The sequence below is a fragment of the Taudactylus pleione genome, unplaced genomic scaffold (genome assembly GCF_031769625.1).
Source record: "Taudactylus pleione unplaced genomic scaffold, aTauple2 ptg000026l, whole genome shotgun sequence".
Classification (NCBI taxonomy): Eukaryota; Metazoa; Chordata; class Amphibia; order Anura; family Myobatrachidae; genus Taudactylus; species Taudactylus pleione.
The window spans coordinates 7,751,406-7,774,620 of NW_028284428.1; the positions used below are offsets into that span (position 1 = coordinate 7,751,406).

General features: G+C 40.3%; 1 protein-coding gene across 4 annotated transcripts in view; it reads right to left on the bottom strand.

Moving 5' to 3' along the window:
* Nucleotides 1-23,215, bottom strand: part of CNKSR2 (connector enhancer of kinase suppressor of Ras 2) — a 431,743-nt gene that overhangs the window by 144,828 nt on the left and 263,700 nt on the right. For all 4 annotated transcript variants that reach the window (XM_088451603.1, XM_088451600.1, XM_088451599.1 and 1 more), the window contains 2 exons: nt 9,222-9,311; nt 6,428-6,642 (listed from right to left, as the gene is read on the bottom strand). In XM_088451603.1, coding sequence (XP_088307729.1) covers nt 6,428-6,642; nt 9,222-9,311 — 305 coding nt within the window. The remainder of the gene's footprint in view (nt 1-6,427; nt 6,643-9,221; nt 9,312-23,215) is intronic.

The window sequence follows — 23,215 nt, forward strand, 5'->3', positions numbered from 1 at the left end:
GGCACATGACACGATTACATAAAATGCATCAGTTTCTCTTGCAAATGCTGCTGCCAAGAAAAAACTGACCTTGAGACCCACTGGGGGTGTGGATGATGAGTCGACTCAGTGCACCAAAGTGAAACATTATTTTGACATATGGTTAGGCTTAAAAGAATTGCCAATTATTTACACCTCTACCGAGATTAAATCTGATACACTAAGTATCAATAGGATGGTGGAGAATTATTTTACTGACAATGTACAAATTAGCATGTCACACAGTTTTTTTTTATTACTGGGAGGAAAAAAGGCAATGTGGATCCCCTTGTACAAACTAGCTTTGGTGTGCCTTATCTGCCCCTCCCCCCCCGCCAGTGTGGACTTGGAAAGAATGTTTAGCACAGCTAGGAACCTTGTGAGCAATTGGCGTAGGAAACTATTTTTTCAATATCTGGAAAAACTCATGTTCATAAAAACAAACTACAAATTCTATGATGAAGACCTATGCCGACAATTGCAACAAAGCACAGCAACTTCTGTAATGATGGATTCCAGTGGGGATGAGCTAATACTGTTTGAAGATGTTAACACTGTTGATGGTGAGAAGGATGAAAATTATAATGACATCTTCCCAGTGTAGAGATGATGATCAATGCTGTTAGCCACCTTAAACCCATTGGGAGCTTGTTTTGAGGGGTCCAAAACAAACCAAGCACTTCAGCCACAAATGTGGAAGTCCCTGTTTGCTGAAATGCTTGGTTTATTAAACTGTGCATGTCCTTTTTAATACACAGCATAAGTGTGGGTAAAACATTACCCAAGGACAATTCCATCGTGGACTGCTTTTCTTTTCATTAAGGGCTGTTTGGGGCCATTAGTTACATCTTTTTTGCATAGACAAACATTTTTATTTGTTATTGCTCTAACACAACTAAATTGTAACACATTTTAACCAGAAATAATGTAGTGCCTCACAAAATATAAAAATACAACAGAATTATGAAGCATATTTAGTATTATTCGGTCATATAAACAAGAAGATAAAAGGCCACACCTAAAAAAAAATTTTTTTATTAATTAATCATTCTTTTTTACCTGCTTTCCACTACATACTCCACCTCCCCGTATGCCTCTGAGCACGTTCTACTCATACTCTCAGATGCACTTCATCAATGTACTATAGGGATGTGTTACCCAATTAGGAAGGAGGGGGTAGTATGGCCAGCTTCTCTTGCAACCCTTGTCAGGAATCCTTGGCTATTAACACTGTATTCTTTGATGGTCTTTTATCTACACAGTTGCTGCTCTCACAAAGCCACGTCTCAAATGAAATTTTCTTAATCAATCAATTACCCGCCTTCCACTACATACTACACCTCCATTTCCCTGTACTGCCCTCGGGCCTCTGTGATCTGGTTCTTTGTTAATTAAAACATTCTTTGTATGCCATCCTGTCTGCTACTGCTGTGCAGCAATGTTTCACAGATGTGTTTTTAAACTGCCATGTGTGTGTACTGCTGCTCTGTTGCTTAGTTTAGCCAGCCATCCTTTGGCTAATGTTGCTGAACAATATTGTGAACTGTGAGGTTGACTGGAAATGACTTGAAATTATTGTTATTGTGGTTAATATTACTGTAGGAACAAAAACAGGTCCAAATTTCATGGTTGTAGCCGTTTTTATACATTTGAAAAAAATCAAGATCCAAAAACAGGTGAGGGTTGTTTTGGCAAAACCAAAACTCAATGAAGAATTAGAGCTAAAACCAAAACACGGGGGCCTGTGCACATCTCTAACTAAAATATATTTATAAATGATTATGTTTAATAAAATAGACTTTCCTATGCCACACATTTAAAATTGTAATCTACTGTATGTAAGAGATATTGACAGGATGTGCTTTTCGGAGTTAAAACTTGAGATGTGTGAGGACTCTTACACAACATGGTGACAGAAGGTGTCGAGCAATATTATGTGGTATAGTATGAAGCACCGGGGGCAATGGGATGTGGATGGCTCTGCAACTTACAATATTTATTGATATAAATTAAGCCTGTCAGATGTCTGAGTTTTGTTTTGATTTGAATGTCCTGAAGCTGTAGCAGACTGAGGGAATGTGAGAGTTACAGTGTATCAGCAATCTTGAGTATTGTGAGGCAGTTAGACATTGTGAACAGAATGGTAGATGCATACAGCTTTCATTACAGTATCTTATTTATTAGGAAACTAGGATGTTTGCATGAAACATTTACAAATGTTATGGGTTTATCTATTTATAGTATCGGCACTGCCACGATTATTAAGTATTCGTTTTGCAGTGGATATATTCAATATTAATGAAAATATCCCTGCTATGTACTAAGGGAAACTCACAGGGTTAGCTGTTGTTATAACCGCTGTCCCTACAAGTTACATCCCCGGCATTTTGTAGAACACTTTCACAATTGTGAAAAACTTCTCCGAGGGAAGCTGACACTGCGCATGCACACACTGTAAGCTACCGCCGCCCGCCGGTGGCTGCGGGAGAGAGAACGGAAGATCTCTCTCCTGCAAGTAAAGCCTCCATAGGCTTAAAGCAGTTTACATATACTAAAAAGTTTGGTACATAGGGATTATATAGTAGACACCATTAATAATAATAGGGACTGCGATCTGAAGTGCTAACTAGCACTTTGCCGGAAATTTCTGTGAAATCTTCTGCATTGTGTTATAATAAGTACATAGCAGTAAACCATAAAATTATGCAGTAACGGCAGTGTCTACATACAGAAATTTTACAACATTTATCATCAGCCATTATAAATGTGTTATCTGATACAGCAACATATGATCTCCTTCATCAGCTGCAGACCTAAATGACAAACTATGATTTGCATTTCCTTTTAGGTGTTTCTCTATGAAATAAATGTTTAGTAATATGAAATGCATATTAATAGATGATGAAAAAAGGAAATGAACAAACGTGTAAAGATTTACTTCCTAAGACAATTGATTATTTAACTTCAGAAATTAAAACACCATATCAAACATTTAATGGGGCACAAACATCTGAGATGGATTGCCCCAATTCCCCATTCTGCTTACAGTGGGGTTGAGCAATCTGGGAAATCCAACATGTTTGAAAATCTCGATTCCCCGATTCCGCCCTGAAATTGGATGGAATCAGCGAGTTGGGGATTTTAAACATGTTGGTTTTCCCCGATTCCCTGACATATCACTGATCATCTATGTCTGCAGATCAGCATTTTTGATAGCCGATCATCGGATCCAGGGCCGCCATCAGAGGGTGACTGCAGGACTGGAGTCCCAGGCCCGGATAGGGAGGGGGGCCCGCCTGCATTCTCACAGAACCCATCACCCCAACTGATTACCTGCTCGCTGCCCAAATCCACTGCCCACCCACCGCCGTGCAGTAAAGATATTTTTTTTTAGACCCGGCGTGTAACGTAATGATGTCACACGGTACAGCTGAAAGAGAGGAGTCACGTCACGTGAGGAGTAGGACTCTGAGCAACAAGAAGTTAAGTGTGGGGGCTGGCTGTGGCTGGAGATGCAGGAGGAGGGCCGGGGACTCAGAAGAGGGGGCTGGGGACACAGAAGAGGGGCTGGGCAGGAACTGGAGAGACACTGCAGGGCTTGAGTTGCAGAAACACAGGGGGGGGGCTGCCTATTTTGACAGAACCGGGCCCCACAATTTCTAATGGCTGCCCTGATCGGATCTGCGGTGGGACTCTGCTGTATGGCACGCATAACATCACCTTTGCTGAAATCTTGCATTTTGGGGGTCTTTTTAAAAATAGCCCCAAAAGGGTCTTATTTTTTCCCCCATCGCTGCTCAAAGAGGTTTCAGGTCTATGAAAATCGAAATAAGTAAATGGGGCAAGGGATTAGCTACCTGGTTATTCTGGCCAGCAGCAGTAAACCGCTGTTTATTGCATCACCATCTTAGTGTGTATGACCCAGCATTTCCAGGTCTCACATGCGCATTGTAACTGCAGCCCAGTTTCTGGCTTCTAGGTGCAAAAATAATCAACAATAAAAAATCTTTAAAAAAAAGAAAAGAAATATAACTTAAAATATCATTATAAGTAGAAAAATGCTTTATTAAAATAATAAAATATTATTTTTCTCTGCAATGCATCTGATATTGTCATCTACTGTCATTTTGCTTGGTTAGGTTATTGCATCGGAGCCCCTATGATGTCCTATGACAATGAAGCCCATCACATCCTGCAGACTTTGATAAATACTGTAGGTAGAATGACTAAATGCTGTGAAAATGTCAGTTTTTCACTGGATGTAGAATTATTCTCTCATTGATATGTAAACCCTCCCAAATATATATATTTTTTAACAAGGTTCAAACCGTGATTATGTGACATCCCATACAGTAATAAGTTATCCATACTTGACGACAAGATAATGAGATAATGTGCCCGGCTGGCACTGCCCCTCTTCAAGTCATGGGAACGGGGCTGCCAGGACAAGAAATAAGCTGTGCTCTGCGGCAGCTCTCTCTGTTCCAAGTACCCTGCAAGCCAAATATAGGTGCCATTGTGCAGTAATGGTGCCACCCCCTAGGCCCAGCATGATGGTACTGCTCGCACACCCCTAGTTACGGCTCTACAAACACTGAAGCTGCAAGATGGAAAATGTGGGGGGCGTAGCATCGCAATTGCATCACACTGGCCACACCTCTTGCCATTGCCAGCATTAAATAGGGGGCAGGACCATAATGACACTTCAAAATGAATGAGGTCATCAAGCCATGCATAGTAGGGATGGCCAAAACAGTCGTGGGACTTATCGGTGCTGGGGGCAAGGCTAAGCTCTGTCCAGAAAAAAAAAAACCATCAGCTCCCACTCGTTCATTGGTGACTAAGAACAATTGGTTCTTAGCCATCGATGGTAAAAATATTCAACAATGAATCATCGATGGCCATCCCTAATGCAGAGTGGGTCAGTGAACAGCATGCAGAAGACTAGACAACTCTCCCTGGAATGTCTGAGGGCTACTCGATATCCGCAAGTTTCTCTGGAGATTAGGTAAGCATCGGTTTATCTTTACATATTTATACTGAACTACATTCTTTCATTTGGAGAAGGTAACTCAGTAATATTTGTGTAAAAAAAAAAACCTCAACTGTAATTATTATTTTGCAACATCTACAAGAGGTTTTAATGTGCAATGTTCCTGGAATTCCGAGCAAGAGGTTAAGTATCGATAATGACGAGATCGTTTTATGAAAAATAATTACATTTTATTTAGCTTGTTTTTGTTGCTGTAGGAGAAAACTACAAATACGGTTTTCTACAAATAAGTATAAACCCAACTTTTCAGTTTTTTTCCAGATTTTTCTAATATACCTTTATTGACATTATCCATGACAATGTCAATAAAACGATTTACATCTACAGAAATAGAGTTAGTAAATATAGGAGGATAAAGAAAAAAAGGTAGGCAGAGTTTTAATTATTTTTGTGTGTTACATAGATCATCTTTATGGCAAACTTGCAGATATTGATCTGAAGCAACATGATTTTATTATTATGATTTACCTATGATTGCACTGTTAAAACGCTCCTTAAAAAATTATCACAATATATTTTGCTCTCAAATACTTCAAATCCATAGAAAACCCCCCCACTAAATGAGTGTCTTATTTAACCTCTCAGAACTAGTTTTTACACTTTCATGTGTAGTACTGTACATTTCATGCAGTTTCCACAGCTATGACCAAGCCCACTCCACCTCATATATCCAAGACATGAGAAGATGACATACTGTACTGCTGTCTTGTTAGGTGGAAGTGGATAGATCCCCTTCAGTATTTGTACTCTGACGTCATCAGTTACTGTCCAACGTCATTCCCTACTATCCACGTGGACATAAAGGGGGAATATAAACCTGTGGCGAAGAGTGGCGAGCGAAGTGAGCCCGCGAGGGGACAAGTTTATTTTTTTGATGGCCTTTATGGGCATGGGCAGGGCCAGATTATAGGAGGGTGGGGTGGACGGGGTGGTCATCCAGGGGCCCCCACACATTTGGGGGCCCCCACACTGCTGCACATATTGCCCCAACCTGGCCAGCTCCCGGGGAGGCCAGTCCGGGCAAGAGCAACATTAGTGAAGGCGCCTCTCTCCATCATGGCTGGCTGCAAACTAGTGCAAGGTCGCAGTGGCCATGGACAGGCTCCTGCAACCTGGCCACACCTCCAGTCATCTGTGTGGGCCCAGTGGCGCACTGCATCAAAGAGCGGCAGGCATCGAAATGGAGCCAGGACTCAGCGGTGAGCATGTTGCTGCAGTGTATGAAGCAGCTGGTGAGATTACTGTTTAACAATAACCTATTCTTTTACTTATACAAGTCAGAGTAATGTCCTGGATTATTTGCTGTGACGCTTATTCGAACAAAAAATAAAAAAAAATAAAACCCATAGTACTCACATGATAAGAGGCTGTATCTGCTATAGACGGACTGACAACTTCTTGCCGCAGTGAGTCCATCTGTCCTCCAGGAATTAGGGCATAATGAGTTGGGCTTGAATTTTTTTCTCCTTTCTTTTTAGATTTCTTCCCAGTGTCTTTTTTGGTGCTTCTCTGCAGCATAAACTCCTCCTGAATTATTTTGTCATTGCTCATGTACCGGAGTAGAGAACTTTCTAAGCAAAATGGAAAGAAAAACTTCAAGGACCTCAAGTTACTTTGATGAAAAATTTGTAAATGAAAATTTGGATAATATCTTATTATAATATTGAAACACTGGAGAATAAAGGAAAACTCATTTATGCTCAGATACAGAAATATGACTTCTACCCGTAGGGGACAATGTCAAAGGATACATTTGGGATCTCCATTCATTGTACTGTTGTGGTGTATTTTCCCGACAGTTTAAATGCATTTCAAGCAAAAAAATATTACATCAGACCTAAATTATAGGCCCTTGAGACAATCTACAATGTTGAGAAAGATTGTAACATTTTCTAACCACAACGTGAAGCATATGCTCTCTGAGCACCGTGCAGGAGGTTATCAGATTGCGGCGGTTAGACTTTTCAGAACATACTGTTATATTCATGCGAGAAAACTGATAACTGACACATTTTTCGCAGTGCTAGCAGCAGAAAGTGGTTATATTATATATAATACATTCCACACCAGAAGGTCTATAATGAAAATTGATGTGTTTTAATGCCAGTGAGTAGTATAACGCAACTTTTAAAGTTGGATCCACCTACATAAAATACTCAAATGTCTACACCACAAGGAATAATTTTAGAACTGGACTGTTCACATAAACACCTGCAGTCCAAATGCAGCTCTCCTAGGCTTATCTGTGGTTCCCGCTATTCCTGACAACAACCAAAGCCTCTATTACAGTATATGACATTTCTTTTCATTGTAATATATTGTATTCAGTAAGTATACATTTTCATTAACAGTATATATAAAAAGTCCCAACTTTCCAGGTTAAAAGGTTTGCTTGGCACAATCATATTAAATGCTCCAGAATACCACCTATGGATCACCCACCCAGCAGCATTAAACAACTGACGTTATTAGGTTTCATACTATTAGGGAAAACTGTATCCATACAGGAGTTTAAAGCAAAGTGATATTGGGCGCTCGACGTGGGTGGGAGATAAGCCACAGAACACGCTGCTTAGAATATGAAATGCTAGCCTCTGGCAACTGCTTGTGATGCAGCTCATTACTCTGGATAATATTTTATCTTGGGATCTACAACCACACAGTTTTTCTGGAAAAAGCTGGCATGCAGGTACAAGTGGATTAAACTACAGCAAACTATGCAGCACAAAACAAAACAATATACACAATATTGTAATTCTGTCAAAGTACTAATATATTGTAAACAAACTTAATTGAACAATCGTGCTGCCAGCAGAAACATTTACAACAGGTTTTTTATGGGTTTTATTTTTTTTACCTTTTTGTGGGGTTTGTATCACAGATGTTAATGAGGTGGAAGGCAAGGGATACAACAGATTTAAATGGAACTTTTCTCCTTGTAATTGATCATCTGAGATCAATTACCTGACACTCCCTGCTAAGTCAGGTTTAAGGAAATGGTAGACCAGACTCCTACTTGTTTACTGCAGCCTTATTGGGAATGAGTACTGGCCCACTCTAGGTCCAATCATTCTAACATTGCATACTATCAAAACCTTTTAGTGATACCCTGGGACTTTTGATTTCTCACCAGTATGGGTAAAGGCATACAGTACTTGCCCATTTTTTTGATCTCCCTTCTGGGAAATCTCAAAGAGGATGCAGAGATGCAAGTTTCAAAATGGTGAGGGATGACAATGCAATCCAGGTCAAAGTGGCCCAATCCCCCACAGTGCAATGCTACAATATGAGGTATCACACAGAGGGGGCGTGGCTAAAATGATCTGATTGGCTGCAAATTGTGTCCCTATGCCCCTGTTCTGCCCATTTCACCAGGGAAGTTGCAGGATGTAAAAGAGAGTGCATTCTTTTTCTGTAGTCTGGAAGGGCTTCTCAAAATGTAGGAGTCTCCTAGGCATTCGAGGAAAGTATAGCAAAGGGCTACACAATAGTTTTGACCCAAACATCTGTCTTGTACTATGTCATACACTGTAAACATTAAGATCAGACCATAAATTCACTAGCGATGAGAGTGTTTCTTGCAAAGTAAAGCACTGGACACCTGCATCTAGAATCCTCTTGCACCAGCTGATCTACATACATTACTTTCAAGAACAATTCCATATATTATCACTATAAAGCATTGCTCTGCTCTTTCTGTTAGTTCACCCTCCCTGGTCAAGTGTTTTCCTTGTATTTATTAAGACTGAACTGCTGTGGAAAACTGATCATCCTAACGTCATTGGTGGACAAGTATATGGTTGTTTACCTCTTTCTCTCAAATGACTACAGGCATACACTGCAATAGAATGCTATTTTCCGTTATCTTTATATTTATTATTTTTAATTATAATGCATGAACTTTGATAATTGGGAAGACTACTGAATATACCACATAGCTGTATTGGATTTGTTTTCATCACTGGTAAGTAATCTTTCTGAAGTCATATTTCCAAATATTATACTTCCACAATATAACACGTACTATAGTACTGGCAAAATAAACCATATATTCTTTCTGCTGCAATCTAATCAATAGAAGATCTACTTAATTCGTCAATTTAAACTTATCCACAAAACGTGTAATCTTCTATTGGACTCATGGACTTACCTCTTCTACTGTCTCGTTTCATCTTGGTGGGATCTTCATACTCTCCAACCCAATTGTATTCTACAGGCATAGAGATTGGCCGCAGCTTACCTAAAGGGTGAACAAAATATAAACATAATACTTTGATTGATTTTAAAGAAAAGTAGACACAGATAAAGACAAAAAAAATTACGGTGGAAGTGTTAATATAAGTTCCATCAAATATCATCTAACAACACCCTAAAGTTGCGCTTTATCTTGCAGGCATTCTAAACTCAAAATACTTTCCTTAATTGTGCTAGACATTGCCTGTACGAGAAATGCCACTGCATAAAGCTCAGAACAAGTATAAGGAGTAGTGTGGTCATTTCTTTCTTTGCTCTTTTTAGGACTCATATAGAGTCCTAAACCTACCTTAAACAAACATAGAAATTAGAATTTTCATTCATATAGTCAGTCGGACATATCTACAAAACCATCCAGCTCAAACAAAGTAGCATTTGCGCCAGACGTACGACAGGCATAACACATTTGTATACTTAAGACCAAAGATAATGCCCGAATAGCAGAGATCATGCTTGACAGTTTTAGTAGTAGGTAAATGCTAAAGTTGGACACATAATAAAAAAAACTATTTGGACACATAATAATGTGACTAGACTTATATATACTAGAGAGAATAGTTTTCTGACTTTTATTAATAAATTTTAATTTTGTATTTTGCATATAAAATGAAATACACACACAAAATACAAATGTTGTTTCCCCTTTAAAAAAACAAATGTTGTACAGTATATCGGGTGTACATAAGCCAACTATTAACTACGTACAGGGTATGTCCCCAGACATCATAACCTGCCCCAGTGATGTCAGACTGACCACTTGACACTACATTATGCTACAAAGCTATGTTATTGGGAGAGGATTGCTGTGCATGTATAATAAGGGGAGGAGATAAAGAGACTACACAAGAGACATAAATAATTGCATTTTAGTTTCATGGTGAGTTCTGCATGTGGACTTTGTAACTGCTTTATAGAAAAAAAATAATGACAAAATAAACATTGTATATTATATCACGCCTTGGTATTTTCTAATACATGGACTGGAGTTTATGGCGGGAGCTGGACTAGATGCCTTGTGAAGAAAGCTAGGGTGCTTAATAAAGTTCCTTTGCATGGAGTATAAATAGGAATAAAGAGAGAGGCACTGAATAACTTTTAGCAGATGATAGTCAAAGGAGGTATAAACTCTAATATGAGGAGATATAGCGTGAAATCAATGGGCTGGGACTGGTATGTAGTGATGAGGTTGGGACCAATAACGGCCGGGTTGTGACCGGCTACTGGACCGGACTGGAAACGGCATTGGCCGGGCTGGGACCGGCTAGTTAGGAGCAGACTGAACCGATATTGGCCAGACTGGGACCGGCTACTTAAGACCGGACTGGAACTGCAAAAGGCAGGGCTGGGACTGGCTACAGTATTGGACTGGAACCAGTATTGGCCAGGCTGGGATCGGCTAACTAGGAGTAGCAATAGCAGATGCAAGAACATGGGATAGTCTGTAACGCTGCTAGACCAGGATGGCGTTTGGCAAGAACAATGTTGTACTGGTAATTGGCTAACGCTCCAGACTCTGCTTAATTAGAGACTGCTGGATCCTGAATGGCTGTCAAAGTTAGGTGAAGAGACAAAGCATCCAGATTGGCAGAGCTGCGGTCAGGTGACTGCACCCATTATGACGGTGGCCATGCACCGAAGCCTGCAGGCGGTCAGCATGGGACACCGCAGACCAGAGGACCTTAGCATAAGCCAGGAGACAGATCGAAAAGGTAAGTAAGAGACTCTCACACTCCGGAAAGTGACATTATTTATAAAACACAAAAAAATAGGGCGAGAGTGCCTCAACCTATGATCGGTGTTCTATTAACATTTATGGGTATACAATTATAGACACTAACATAACACATGCAAAAAGTCTTTCTTGTTCCAAGTTTATCCTAAATTGATGCCATTGTCTTCTCTTAGTTGAGGATGTTCTAGTATAATCCAGAAAATAAACTTTCATTGCTGCTTTTGCCAATTTTATGTATAGAATGTTGTTGTTGTTTTTATATTTCAGCGTCACATGAAGAAAGCTACATTCTTGTGATGGACTGAAACAAACTTTATCATATATCCTTCAAAGAGCCTACAGGTAGCCATATTGATTATTAAGACCATGAAAACATTTAACAACTTATATTTGGAAAGCTTTTCTCAATTAGCATATGTGAAATATGCTCTATTCAAAGACAAAGGTGTTAATTAACTTTGCTGCTAAACTAAGATTTGAGAACAAGATGGCAGCAGACAAATTAGAGCCTTAAAATAATGAAAGACTGTGTGTTCTTTTGGAAAACTGTTATTAAAAGGATAAATATAATCTGTGAAAATCAACAGTGAGCACTATATGGATACTTTTTGTTACATGTAGCTGGGTAGGTAGTAAGAACATCTCTACATGCTTTTCTATATTATTTTGGACCGACTATATGTATGTATATACAGTATGTATATATGTATGTATGCTAAATATTCCATGTCAAAAATATAATCAGTTTAAAGTGGGATGGTTAGTATATGCCATTTGTGTTGCAGAATTATATTGTAATAGAAAAAAAAAAGCAAGGAAGATGGAGAAACCATAAATGGTGTGGATAGCTAATGGGGAGGTTACTTCTGCAATATCCAAAGGAAAATGTAAGACATCAAGATTATACAGTAGTTTTGTGTCAACTAGACCAAATCAGTGCCTAAGGACACTCTGGACTGGGTAAGGATTCTCATTTTGGAATTGGACATCGAGTTGCCAGCCGAGTCTGAAAGATGAGCAGATCTGTAAAGTAAAGGCCCCCATACACGGATGCGATATGCACCTTGACACGACGGCTGATCCGATGGAAGACATATTGGGTGGACCCCACACAAGGAGCAATCCGTTGTCCAACCCGCCCCCTGCATAGCGCTGCATGGGATCGTACATCACATCACCAGATCTTATGTGTAACATGTAAGATCTGGAAAGAGTGCGCACTGGCCGATGATATTATTATTATCCTTTATTTATATGGCGCCACAAAGGTTATGCAGCGCCTTACACAGTACATAAATGAGCACACAAGAAAAAACAGTAATAGTAGTACAAAACAATGCAGGACAAGGACATGGTTTATAAACTTTGCTACAAACCACAAACAGCAGGGCATAAGCAACCAAGTGTTAGGTGCCAATTGGAGAGTTAGGAGTACATGATAGTATAAGTAAGGGAGAAAAAGCACATGAGGGATGAGGGCCCTGCTCGTGAGAGCTTACATTCTAAAGGGGGGGCAGACAGACAGAGGCAACACAGATGGGGTAGATAGTGAGGAAGGTATGATATACCCACACATGGTACGCTATAGCAGCGTTATTGTATCCAACTGTCGGATCGGTTGCTATATTGCACCCTCTATGGGGGCCTTAAGATTTTAGAAAACACAATATACCATAAACATATCACCATAGCGTCACCCCCTTAGCTGTGGATAAGAAAAAATGAGAGCCCGGAGCTAGAGAATATTTAGATCCAATTTGCCATGTCAGCCAATTTTCCATATGTGTATCAGCTAACTGTACTGTGGGCCTGAATCAGAGATGGACGCTAATGCGTTTGCAGCTGTGATTTCACACAGAAAGCAGCTGCGAAAATATGCTACTGTTAGCAGAGATCACCCGAGCATAAAGACGCCCACTGCTGCCTTCTTACCTGCATGTGACGACGCATACCTTCGTAAACATCAGTAATATCGAAGCACATTGGCGGCCATCTTACCCTTGCAGCAGGTCTGACCTGCCGCAGCTTTGGGTGCTCTTCTGACACATAGTGCTGCGTATACAATAGCAGTGGCTAATTTATGCACGCCCATGTAATGGCGTTCAAACGGACATGCAGCCAGGCACGTTTCGCTGACCCCCCCCCTCAACACCCCCAAATTCTCACTTCCTGTCATCCACTCTGCGATGGGTCTCCTTGGCCTGATTGAGCGCAGTGCGATCGCAGAGCTGCCATACGCATGCACAGTGTCAAACAATCGCTCGATCTGCGTGGAAATTGCATCTGCGTCCATCTCTGAATCAGGCCGTATGTGTTGACCAATCCCTACAAAAGGACTGTGAGAAAGCAGTGTGCTCCTGCACTGTCTCCTCACTGTGCATACATGCTGGGCACTAGGACCCAGAGTTTTCAGGGAGATCCAACATCCAATTTTGATGTGCTACAGCACATGTACAGTAACTGCAGCCATCTTTTCTGTACTGTGTGAGAGTGACATCACAGGAGACAGAAGTATCCTACTAAGCTCCTAGGGCCATATTCATTATGTTAATTATCAGAGTCTGGACAAATCACGATAATCAACATCCTTACTCACAGCGAGCGCCGGAGGAATTCATTGTTGCTCCAGCATGGAGTCAACTGATCCGAAAATCAGCTGTTTCCCCAAATGTTTTCACCAATACTTTCGTAGCAGCGAAACTTAGTATTGCCGAGTCTAACTTGGCAGTGCTATTAAGCCTGTGTGAACTAGTGTTCACGCTGGTGCACAAAGCCTGCAGTGTCTAGCGGAAGAAGCCAAATAGGGGCAGAGGGATCCAAAAGGATCCCTCTTCGCAACCCGGTGTACGGGAGCAAACGCCATTTAAAGATGGGGAATGCTCCCACAGTCAAGCTCTGATAATATAATATTTTTGGAGCTTGATGAATTTAGGTGCCCATACTAGTGTATGGGGACAAAGGGACACATCGGGAGTGAAAGGTGGGCAGGAGATATCACAGATATCTCCTGAGTTACCTTCGTGATGAATGGCCGCAAAACTTAATTTCTACAAAAACAGGTGAAAATTAAAATTTTCACCTACTTTTATAGAAATTAAGTGATGATGAATAGACCCCCAAAACAAAACTTGGTTAATACCTATCTTTAAATCTGTTCCAGCATCCCTGCACCACAACCCAATACCAGCATACACTCACTGGCTAGTGAGCTGTGTATGACCCCATTCCACTCAAGCTCAGCTCCATCACCAGTGTCCTGTACATGTAACAGTGAGTACGGCTAGACCTGTTATCTTTCAAAAAACCAACACCACTGGTTAAGTTTGAGTCATCTGTTGGTGTATGCCTACATAGCTCTGCAATATCAACATCTTAACATACTGTACATTATTTCCCACAAGGACAAGTCTAGAGGTATCTGATGAATATTCGTGAATTTCTGACATAGAATAGTGTTCATTCTAACACCCTGCACCCGTTACAATCCGTGCAGTTCCTCTTTCCTGCCTGGGGTGTTGCACACTCCTCTGGTGCTTCTAGCACACTGAGCTGATGTAACAAACTGCTGAGATATAGACCACCATGTGCTAGAAGCACCAGAACAGAGCAACACCCCAGGCAGGAAAGAGGAACTGCACTGGTTATGAAAGGTGCTGGGTGCTAGAATGAACACTATAGAATTAAACTGGATTTCTTAATTACATTTAAATTCTGATTTTTATTGTTCTGTTGAGCTATATTGTAAGTGTGTACAGGGTTGTCATCCCTGCATGAGTCCTGTAAAAGCCAACCCTGCATTTGCTGAAATAGGCTGTGTACTGTAAGCATTAATCCTGGAGTTGATACTTGGTTGTATCTTGATACATGTCAAATAGAGCTCACATATGCTGCTTAATCACAAACTATTGAATTGATTTATGTTTTTTCATAGGATATAATGTTTAATGCTGCATATGTCTTCAACTGCTGTGACAATGTAACATAGCATTTTGCATGCAGATACAGCCGCAGTTGCACAGAGAATATAGACAGCAGAATCAGCAGAAGCTGCATGTTCGTCCTATCCGATTCGTTTTGTGAATAAGACGCATTTGAAGGTAGAAATGTTCACAAAAAGAAGCTCGGTGCTACCGAGTCACGCCATGGCATGGCGCAACTAGAAAGACTGTTTAACTTGCAAGTTAGTAAGATGTACAGTATGTGTACACATTTGTACATTATATATACAGTTGCACATAAAAGTATGAGAGCCTTTGGCATTAGCCAGATTTCTGCATAAATTTACATAAAATGTGATCTGATCTTCGTCTAAGTCATAGACAATTCAGACTTCATCTAAGACATAGACATCAAAGAATAGATAAACACATACTGCTTAAACTAATAACACACAAAGTACTTTTTTATTCAATACATTTTCAACATTTAAAGTATAGGATGAAAAAAGTATGTAAATCTCTAGGCTAATGTCTAATGGCTAAAAGAAACTAACTGGCATCAGGAGTTAGCTAACCTGGAGTCCAATCAAAGGGACAAGATTGGAGGTGTTGGGTAAAGTTGCTCTTCTCTATAAAAGTTTGAGTTTGTTATTCACAGGAAGCATTGCCTGATGTAAATCATGCTTTGAACAAATGAGATCAAGGATTATTTAAGATTAAAAATTGATGATTTGCATAAAGCTGGAAAGGGTCACAAAAGTATCTGTAAAAACCTTGAGGTTTATCAGTAAAACGGTTAAACAGATAGTCTATAAATTAAGAAAGTTCAGGACTGTTGCCACTCTCACTAGGGGGCCTATACATTAAGAAGAATGGGCTTGTTACTAATGAAGAAACTGTAGTTTCTGCAAGCTTTAAGTAACGGGCCCGATGTGACCACCACATATTCATTAAACTCCAAAAACTAAGGTGGTATTTGTTCCCAGTGCCCTGCTACTTCCTACTGGATGAAGTTCCAGAGTGCAAAGTGGGATCCATTTGGCACTTACCGTACACTGCCTGTCTATATAAATTTATTAGCTGCGAAAGTGCTAGGATTCATGAGTCAGCTGCTTTTCAAAGCACCGAAAAGCAATACTAAATGATCTAGAAAGAGATGGTCATGGAAAGTAATACAGGCTGAAGCGGGTAATTGCATTTTAGTCAGAGGCAAAAACACAAGTATAAGTAGGCAATAGATACATATCAGTCAACTATTAGCAGCATGTAATAATAGGTTATATTGGAAGATTTTCGCTGGATCTCACGTTATTAGTTTTCAATGGATCCAACAGAGAAGCAAAAAGAATACAGTTTGTAAATTCCACTATGGAAGTTGAAATTTCTGCAAGTATATTTCCAGACCAACAACCAGACCGTCTATCCAAACTTCCCACACAGGTGAATAAACATTGAAAAAACTACTGGCATTTAAAAGGGATAAATTCCACAGGGTCAGACAAGACTACACATTGTAGGGTGTATCATTGGTTATAAAATAAAAAAAACACGAAGGGAGGCTACAATTCAACAGACGTAAACCACAGTGTAAATTCCCCCCACCAAACAACCTCCACATTTTCATAAAGAAATGTTCAATAATGCATCATTGTTCAATGAAACCGATAAAAAAACACTGGCACTGTGTACTATCTGAGCAATTGTACAATTTTTTAAGCACATCTACTGGAACCAGACATAAATCAGGACCCACCTGTAGAAGACAGCAGTGAAAAAACATTTAAAATAACTCCCACAAAAAAAAACTAATTTATACACTCTCCAGTTACCAGATTTCCCCAATTGAACACCAGAGGGGACTTTCAATTGTCCCCACAATCAGATTTTTTGAGTTTGGAGATATCAAGCTACACAGAATTGGAAGAAGCCTATGCCTTAAAGTGATTTTTATTTTGCAAATCAAGAGGGCATACTTATCAATACACAACTGGAAAACTTAAGGGTGTAATGCCATTTTGATAATCAATCAAGTAATACTTCCATGAAAACTTTCTTACACAGGATTGAGGAGAAAACAACGTATTCCCCAGTTTAGTTTAGGAGCAATTGCCTCCTGAATATTTGAATACCCTAATTACTTTATTCAATTTACCAGGAATTGTGTTGTAGTCAAAGGGGGTGAAATTGTCCTCCATGACTATTGTGTTAACAGAGAAGAGGTCATCCACCAATTTAGGTGTGTATTGTCGAAGCTGAATAATTGGCTAAGACAAGTTCAGGTTGAAATTTAATCGTGGCGACGTCATCTTGCCACTGGCCGCAAAAAGCCATCTTGAAAATGAGATCGCAAGACGCCATTTTGCGAATGGCCGCCTAAGCGCCATTTTAGATAAACTCACATTTTAGTACATGTGGCGATAATACTAATAGCACCATGCGATTGCATTTTTCATAATTTCCCATACGCACATTAATACATACAATAGCGCTGTTAACTAGTCGCATATTAGCGAATGCATAGGACTTTGTATGAAACCGCTGTTTTATTAGCTTTATGCGCACGCATCCGCCCCAAGTTAACTAGCGTCCTCATATCAAACCCTGGATACCCACACATTACATATTCACACATAAGGTTCAATAAGCTTTAAAGTGTATGATTTAAGTAGGTTCAGTTAGTTTAAATGCTGAGAAATAAAGATATTTCATAACTAAGGTATTATACATGCTAAACCAGTCGTGTTTGGAGTTGTACTGATGCGTACTCTTTTCACAGTATTCCGGTGTTATTGGTGGGGAGATCGCATCATGCATTCCTGAGTTATGGATCGCAGAGCCTACAAGCAACAAAATGTATATTTTAGAAACAACTGTTAGGATGCTGCCGAAGGCGTGAAGAGGAAGACCCCCAGCTGTTAGAGGCAGGGAGAGTCTGTTTGAACCAGCCTGTTAAATGTGCTGTAACAGATGCTTCACCCCTGAGAACCAATGATATCAGCAACAGACTTCCCTATCGTCCTGTTTATTCTGGGGGGGTATAAATATAAGTGCAGGAACGCTGATTCGGGGTCTTTGTGCTGAATGCTGAATGACTAGGGGTCTCTTGCTGATGCCTATCTCTGGGTCCGGAAGCGCCTGCGTATGTATACTGTACTTGGGTCTGTATAATTTCCTTTTGCGCCTAAATTGTGTCTTGATCCATTGCGTGTAACTGTCTGAACTTTTACCTGAATATCACTTGTCCTTTGGAACCACAGATTCCACGTCTAAGTCTTTATTTATGGTGTGACTGCGTACGCAAATTAGCGTCATCCTTAGAAGGTATAGGCAGGACATTAGAAGGTATAGGAAGGTGTGTATAGAGGTTCTGATCCAGTATCGTTAGTATCCATCTACATGAAACTGGATTATGGATTACGATACTACTATGAAAATTAAATCCATAATTTATCTACAATTAAAGATGAAGCAGACACCAAAACCATCACACAGAAACAAGTCAGCTTTCTGTTTATCCTACACCCCAAATGACTTGTCAAATCCCTTTAAAAATCAATCATTTCAGACATTGGTTCGCAAAACCTAGCACAATTTATCAATTCATTCATTCATTCGACCATGTGTCAATAAGATGTTTGGATTTTTACGTGACACAACCGATTTCCTCACTACTCTACAAGAGATTCCTGACAATATACTTTTCACCATAGATGTGGCAGGCCTATATACATTGATACCTCACCAACAGCGGATTTCCTTGGACTGCAACTTTCAGGATAATAGCATTACACTAAATTCTTAGTCTACTCGATTTAGTTATTTTCAAAAGTTACTTTGTTTTTTGAATGGGAGTTTTACCTCCAATGGACAGGAAATCCCCTGTTGGTGAGGTATCCATGTATATAGGCTTGTCAGATCAATGGTGAAAAGTATATGGTCAGGAATGTCTTGTAGAGCAGTGAGGAAGTCGGTGGTGTCACTTAAAAATCCAAACATCTTATTGGGGGATCTGAAGAGAGTGGCTGCTTTTGTTCTCTGGCTCTGACCATGCACTCACCCTAGTTTGCCATAATGCTGAACAGCATTAGTGATGGTTATTTACTTATGTTTCTATGATAAGGATGGGCCCTGTTGTAGTACTCATCTATTTTATGGTGACCATTTTACTGCAATGCATTTATCATGTAATGTATTTTTTTATTGTTTTTCTCTTGGTATTACTTCATTCCATTCCATTTTATCAGTTAATGTATAAAGAGGTTTCCTCACACAACTATCCCTACTGCGCCATATGGCACAAGATTCTCTCAATTTTGTTTTGTTTTTCTCAAATTTGCTACTATTAACTGCTACTTTTTACTCAATTTTGTTTGCAAATAGTGTACTAGGAACCTAACTTGGAGTAATATGCAAACCCAATGGTTTCTGTACAGCTCGAATGATGGGGCACCTGCGCAGGACTCATTCTGTGTATGTGCAGAATGGGTCCTGCGTCCTCGCAATCAGGCAGCGGCTGTTTGGGGGCAGGGTGGCGGCAGTGCCAACACCCATTCCGAAAAACGGGGGCAAGCCTCCCCTGTTTTATGGAGCTGCGAGGGGCCATCTGAGTAATCTCATATCAGACCTGTTTTTTGCTTGTTCAACCTGCATTGCACCAGTCCTTGTTTCCTCAGTTTTGCATCTTAGTTTGCAAATAGTGTCCTAGGTACTTTAGATTATAACAATTCCTTTGTGACAAAAAAACAAACTAAAGTCACAGATAAAGAATAAGGATGTATGGTGCAGGTCACAAGTATCAAATCTGTATTGTATACAGGGGTGTTTTAAGAGAGGAGGGGGCCCGTGTGCAGCCTCCGTTTGGGCCCCCTCCTCTCTGATGGCGGCTCAGCGGCACTGAGCGCTGTAGATTCTGGGTTAATGCCAGAATCTACAGAGCATGTGCGGGTCTCCGGGAAAATGGCGCCCGCGCCTACTTTCTCTGGGACATCTTTTCTGCGCATGCGCAGATCACTGGGAAAATGGTCACCGCCATTTTCCCAGTGAGTGTTTGCTGCTCTACAGCACTGATCCGGCGCTGCGGAGTAGCACTTCGGGAATCGGCGGAGAGGTAAGTATAATTACCTAAGGGTGCAGGGTGTGCGGTGTGGGCCCCCTGGACCTGGGGGCCCGCGTGCCCCACACACCCTGCACCCATTATAGATACGACCCTGATTGCATATATAGCTTATAGTATACTAGGTACCTAATATTACTGCTTTGGCGTGACTTAGTAGCAAAGGCCATGGTGCAATAAACAAGGATATTTGTACGATTTTAGGATAGGTGTATCTGTACACATTTGTATCTGACAGCAGACTAGCTCAATGGGAAACATATGGTCCCGTACAAGTATATGCAGAATAACTACCAGTGAACTAATGAGATGGAAATAATGTTAGAGTAGTGTATTAAGCATATATAACAGTCCCCTACAAGTGGTAAATTAATGATCTACTGTACTTAAAGGCGGCAGTGGCTAAATGTTATTGACAAAGTAATATCCCGAAAGCATCAGCAATCTAGAAACACTGATGCATTTCAACAATAAAATTATATTATCAAAGGAATCAAGCAAAATCTTTCATAGGTAATTAAACCACCCTCTTTACTTGTAGCGACCTGTGCATAGATAATTTGCCCAGCTGTGTGATCAGAGTTGTTCAAACAAATAAAAAAATAAATTTCAGAGTAATTGAAACAAAAAAAAAATGTACAGTGTGAAATCCAAGTCTTATTAATAAATAAAAGAAACAACCAGACAGTTCTTAAAATGGTTTTATATACAGGTTGAGTCTCCCATATCCAAATATTCCAATATATGGAATATTCCGAAATAAAGAATTTTTTTGGCATGACTGAGATAATGAAACCTTTGATTATTGATGGTTCAATGTACACAAACTTTGTCTAAGGCACAAATTATTAAAAATAATGTATAAATTGACCTATAGGCTGTGTGTATAAGGTGTATATGAAACATAAATTAATTTAATTTCTGTACACAAAATTTGTTTAAGCCACAAAATTATTGAACATATTGCATAAAATGTCCTGCAGGCTGTGTGTATAAGGTGTATGTAACAGATAAATGCATTCTATGTGTATATTTCGGTCCCATTCCCAAGAAATTTCATTATTAAATGCAAATATTCCAAAATACGGAATATTCGTTATCCAAAATACCCCTGGTCCCAAGCGTTTTGGATATGGGAGACTCAATCTGTATATATAAAATTATAGTGACTTAAGCATTGCGACTAATATAGAATACTGTAAAATTATCAAGAAGAGTCACTAATTGCAATGTACCTCGTTCCCAGTTGATTTATGTAGAAGAAATCAAGGTTTGTTTAAATCATTAACTATGGATTTATCTAGCGCTTATTATAAAGAGTACCATCAGTCTATTGAAAGCTAGGGGCCAATTCTATATTTTTAAATTATCTGATAAATCTTTCCCCTATGTCACCAAGACCATAAGATAGCCAAAATTAAAATATCAATTCACATATATACAGTGTGCGTATATATATACATATACATATATAATATATATATATATATATATATATACATATACAGTATATATACAAATAAATCCGGGATCCGGTTCTCTAGGTAATCAATAATATGGCTGGGTGCCAGCACAGTTACTCACATACTCTCCCAATGGTGCAGCACTCCCGGCTCTTATAAAGAATCACAATACCGGCATATCAGATAAAGCAACGTTTCAGTGTGTATTTATTGGCACTGTCATCAGGCCTGATGACAGTGCCAACAAATACGCACTGAAACTTTGCTCTATCTGATATGCCGGTATTGTGATTCTTTATAAGAGCCTGGAGTGCTGCACCATTGGGAGATTATATATATATATATATATATACACATACATATATTATATATATATATATATATATTAGGGGTGAGCGGGTTCGGATTTCTGAAATCCGAACCCCCCCGAGCCCCCCCGATCCGAGGCCGTTCCAAGTCAGGCTCGACTTTTCCCGCCTGACTCGGATCTGAAATCGAGGCAAAACGTCATCATCCCACCTTCCGGGTCTCGCGGGTTTTGGATCCTATATAAGGTACCGCGTCGGCGCCATTTTCTCACTCGGCTGTGGACAGTGAAGAGGGAGGGTGGGAGTTAGGGCTGGCTGGGCTGTGTAGTGTAGTGTAGTGTAGTGCAGAGTAGTGTTGTGCTGTGCTGTGCTGCTGTTGTCCATAGGGGCTGTGTCCACTACTTCAAAGTCCATAGGGGCTGGCTGTGTTGTGCTGTGCTGCTGTTGTTAATAGGGGCTGTGTCCACTACTTCAAAGTCCATAGGGGCTGGCTGGACTGTGTTGTGCAGTCAGTTCTCCATAGGGGCTGTGTCCACTCCAAAGTCCTGTGCAGTGTCCCAGTCCTAAAGGGGTGCTGTAGTGTTGTCCAGAGGGTGCTCTGTCCATCAGGGGTGCTCCCTCAAGTGCTAAAAAAATAATATTTTTTCTGTGTTTGTGAATTGTGTGCGCAGTAGCCGCACGTGCATCAACAAAGTAGTGCCAAGCGTGCGCCTGTGTCATAAGTAAAGGGCCGGCTGGCTTGACCGTTACAGGGTGCTGTAACCCCCAAAGTACACTCCAGTCAAAACCAAATAAAAAAATATTTTCTGTGTTTGTGAATTGTGTGCGCAGTAGCCGCACGTGCATCAACAAAGTAGTGCCAAGCATGCGCCTGTGTCATAAGTAAAGGGCCAGCTGGCTTGACCATTAAAGGGTGCTGTAACATCCAAAGTACACTCCAAACCAAATAAAAAAATATTTTCTGTGTTTGTGAATTGTGTGCGCAGTAGCCGCACGTGCATCAACAAAGTAGTGCCAAGCGTGCGCCTGTGTCATAAGTAAAGGGCCGGCTGGCTTGACCGTTAAAGGGTGCTGTAACCCCCAAAGTACACTCCAGTCCAAACCAAATAAAAAAATATTTTCTGTGTTTGTGAATTGTGTGCGCAGTAGCCGCACGTGCATCAACAAAGTAGTGCCAAGCGTGCGCCTGTGTCATAAGTAAAGGGCCGGCTGGCTTGACCGTTAAAGGGTGCTGTAACCCCCAAAGTACACTCCAGTCCAAACCAAATAAAAAAATATTTTCTGTGTTTGTGAATTGTGTGCACAGTAGCCGCACGTGCATCAACAAAGTAGTGCC